We start from the raw sequence: 2025 nt of genomic DNA on the forward strand, positions 1-2025 counted from the left end.
AGTGGTACATGCATGGCTATCCCAGCAGACAACTTGTACCATTGGTGGTACAAGTGGATCTGATCACTTTTATTAGTCTTTTTACTAAAAAGCGTTAATAAAAAGCCCACCCTAGAAAAATGCACAGGATCTTATAACAAGAAATTACTGAGCCAATATTTCTAAGAGTAAGAACGTAAAATCATGAAAATGAGTATCCAGAGGAACGAAAAAAAAGCAAAGTTAATCCTGGAATTCTCACTGCAGAGTAAAAGAGATAAAGTGATAAAAAAGAGGATGTGCATTTCATTTAAGGTACTTGGTTGTACACATCACTTTTAATTACTCAAAGAATCCTTTTTTAACCATAAATTATCTTTCCCCAGATTACAAGAAATTTAGAAGGAATTTAACCATGAGAAACCATACAATGGTGACCACATTCATTCTTCTAGGACTGACAGAGGACCCAAACTGGCAAATTGTAGTTTTCTTTTTTCTATCTTTAACATATTTATTGAGTATCACTGGGAATCTTGTCATTATCCTTCTCACCTTGATGGATCCTCACCTCAAAACACCTATGTATTTCTTCCTTCGAAATTTTTCCTTTTTTGAACTCTCACTGACAACTACCTGTATCCCTAGACATCTGGTCAGCATAGTAACTAATGATAGAACTATTTCCTATGATGCTTGTTTGACACAATTATTCTTTGCCCTTTTCTTTGGTGTATCAGAGTTTTTCTTGTTAGCTGTCATGTCCTATGACCGCTATGTGGCCATCTGCAAACCCCTTCATTACGCAACCATTATGAGCCACAGGGTATGCTGTGGGATGGTTTTTGCCTGTTCTTTCATTGGTGCATTAACTATAACTCCTGGAGCTATTGTGAGCCAGACTTTGGAATTTTGTGGTACAAATATTACGGAACACTTTTTCTGTGACTATTCTCCTCTTCTGAAAATCTCCTGTACAGACACAAGGGTCATGGAGTATGCAAATTTTATTTTAGCAATTTGCGCACTCCTGATCACTTTGACACTGGTAATGTCATCTTATACAAACATCATAAGAACAATTGTAAAGATCCCTTCTAGCCAGCAGAAGAAAAAGGCTTTTTCTACCTGTTCCTCGCACATGATCGTTGTCTCCATCTCTTATGGCAGCTGTATTTTTATGTATATTAAACCTTCTGCAGAGGAAAGGGTATCTTTAAACAAGGGGATCACAGTACTCACAATTTCAGTTGCACCTGTCTTAAATCCTTTTATATATACCCTAAGAAATAAGCAAGTAATACAAGCGATAAAGGATTTAGTCAAAAAATGTACCTTTGATACTTTGAAATAATGTTTAACTTTTATAATAGTGTGCTACTAAAAATTATTGAAAATTATAGCTTACATCAGCTATGATTTCAACATATTCCTTCATTTTTATAATATACTAGTAACTGAACTCATTCATAAATATCCATTCAATCTCCTCCTGAATTTTTAACTTTCTGATCTTAATATCTGCATCCATTGTTTTCTCTTATCCACTCTACAATTATTCTCACAATTTAAATTTCTGATTGTTTTCATCCTGACAATATTTTATTATGAGTTCATTTAGGAAATCTCATATATATCTATGCTTTTCTAGTATAGCTATATCCAGATCATAGATCACTTATGAAGTTTTTCAATATTCTTATTTCATTTTACAAACCTCTAGGAATGATTTTTTTCTTCTGTCACATAATATTAATCTTTCACAAAAAATTATATTTCTCATAAACAACCTTCTTTCTTTCCTTTCTTCCTATTATTCTGATTTTTTAGTGGATGAGTGATAGTTTTCCAATTTTTTTGTCTTTTCTGCAATTTTTTGTACACATTCCATCAGTAATGGTACTTTACTATGGATTTTCAGTAAAGAAGGTAACAGGTGTCTGTCTGTGCATGCTTTGTCCTCATTAGCTAAAATTTTCTCTTACAATTTCTGTAGATAATTCTTCTTCATTTTTAAACAGGGAATCTAATGAAGCAAGATGTATC

The 2025-nt window shown here is 33.1% G+C and overlaps 1 protein-coding gene across 1 annotated transcript; it reads left to right on the forward strand.

The window, feature by feature from the left end:
* The first annotated feature begins 394 nt into the window (after positions 1 to 394).
* On the forward strand, positions 395 to 1333 carry LOC101701205 (olfactory receptor 6C74-like). The gene has a single exon (XM_004861411.1). It carries the CDS (start codon positions 395 to 397, stop codon positions 1331 to 1333), a length of 939 nt encoding a protein of 312 aa, XP_004861468.1.
* Positions 1334 to 2025: the final 692 nt, after the last annotated feature.

This window comes from Heterocephalus glaber, unplaced genomic scaffold, assembly GCF_053883595.1.
Source record: "Heterocephalus glaber isolate CG9 unplaced genomic scaffold, H.glaber_assembly_v1.0 deba00001569, whole genome shotgun sequence".
Classification (NCBI taxonomy): Eukaryota; Metazoa; Chordata; class Mammalia; order Rodentia; family Bathyergidae; genus Heterocephalus; species Heterocephalus glaber.

Bases quoted from the DNA above. Each gene is read 5' to 3' on its own strand.
- LOC101701205 (XM_004861411.1), top strand. From the start codon at position 395: ATGAGAAACCATACAATGGTGACCACATTCATTCTTCTAGGACTGACA.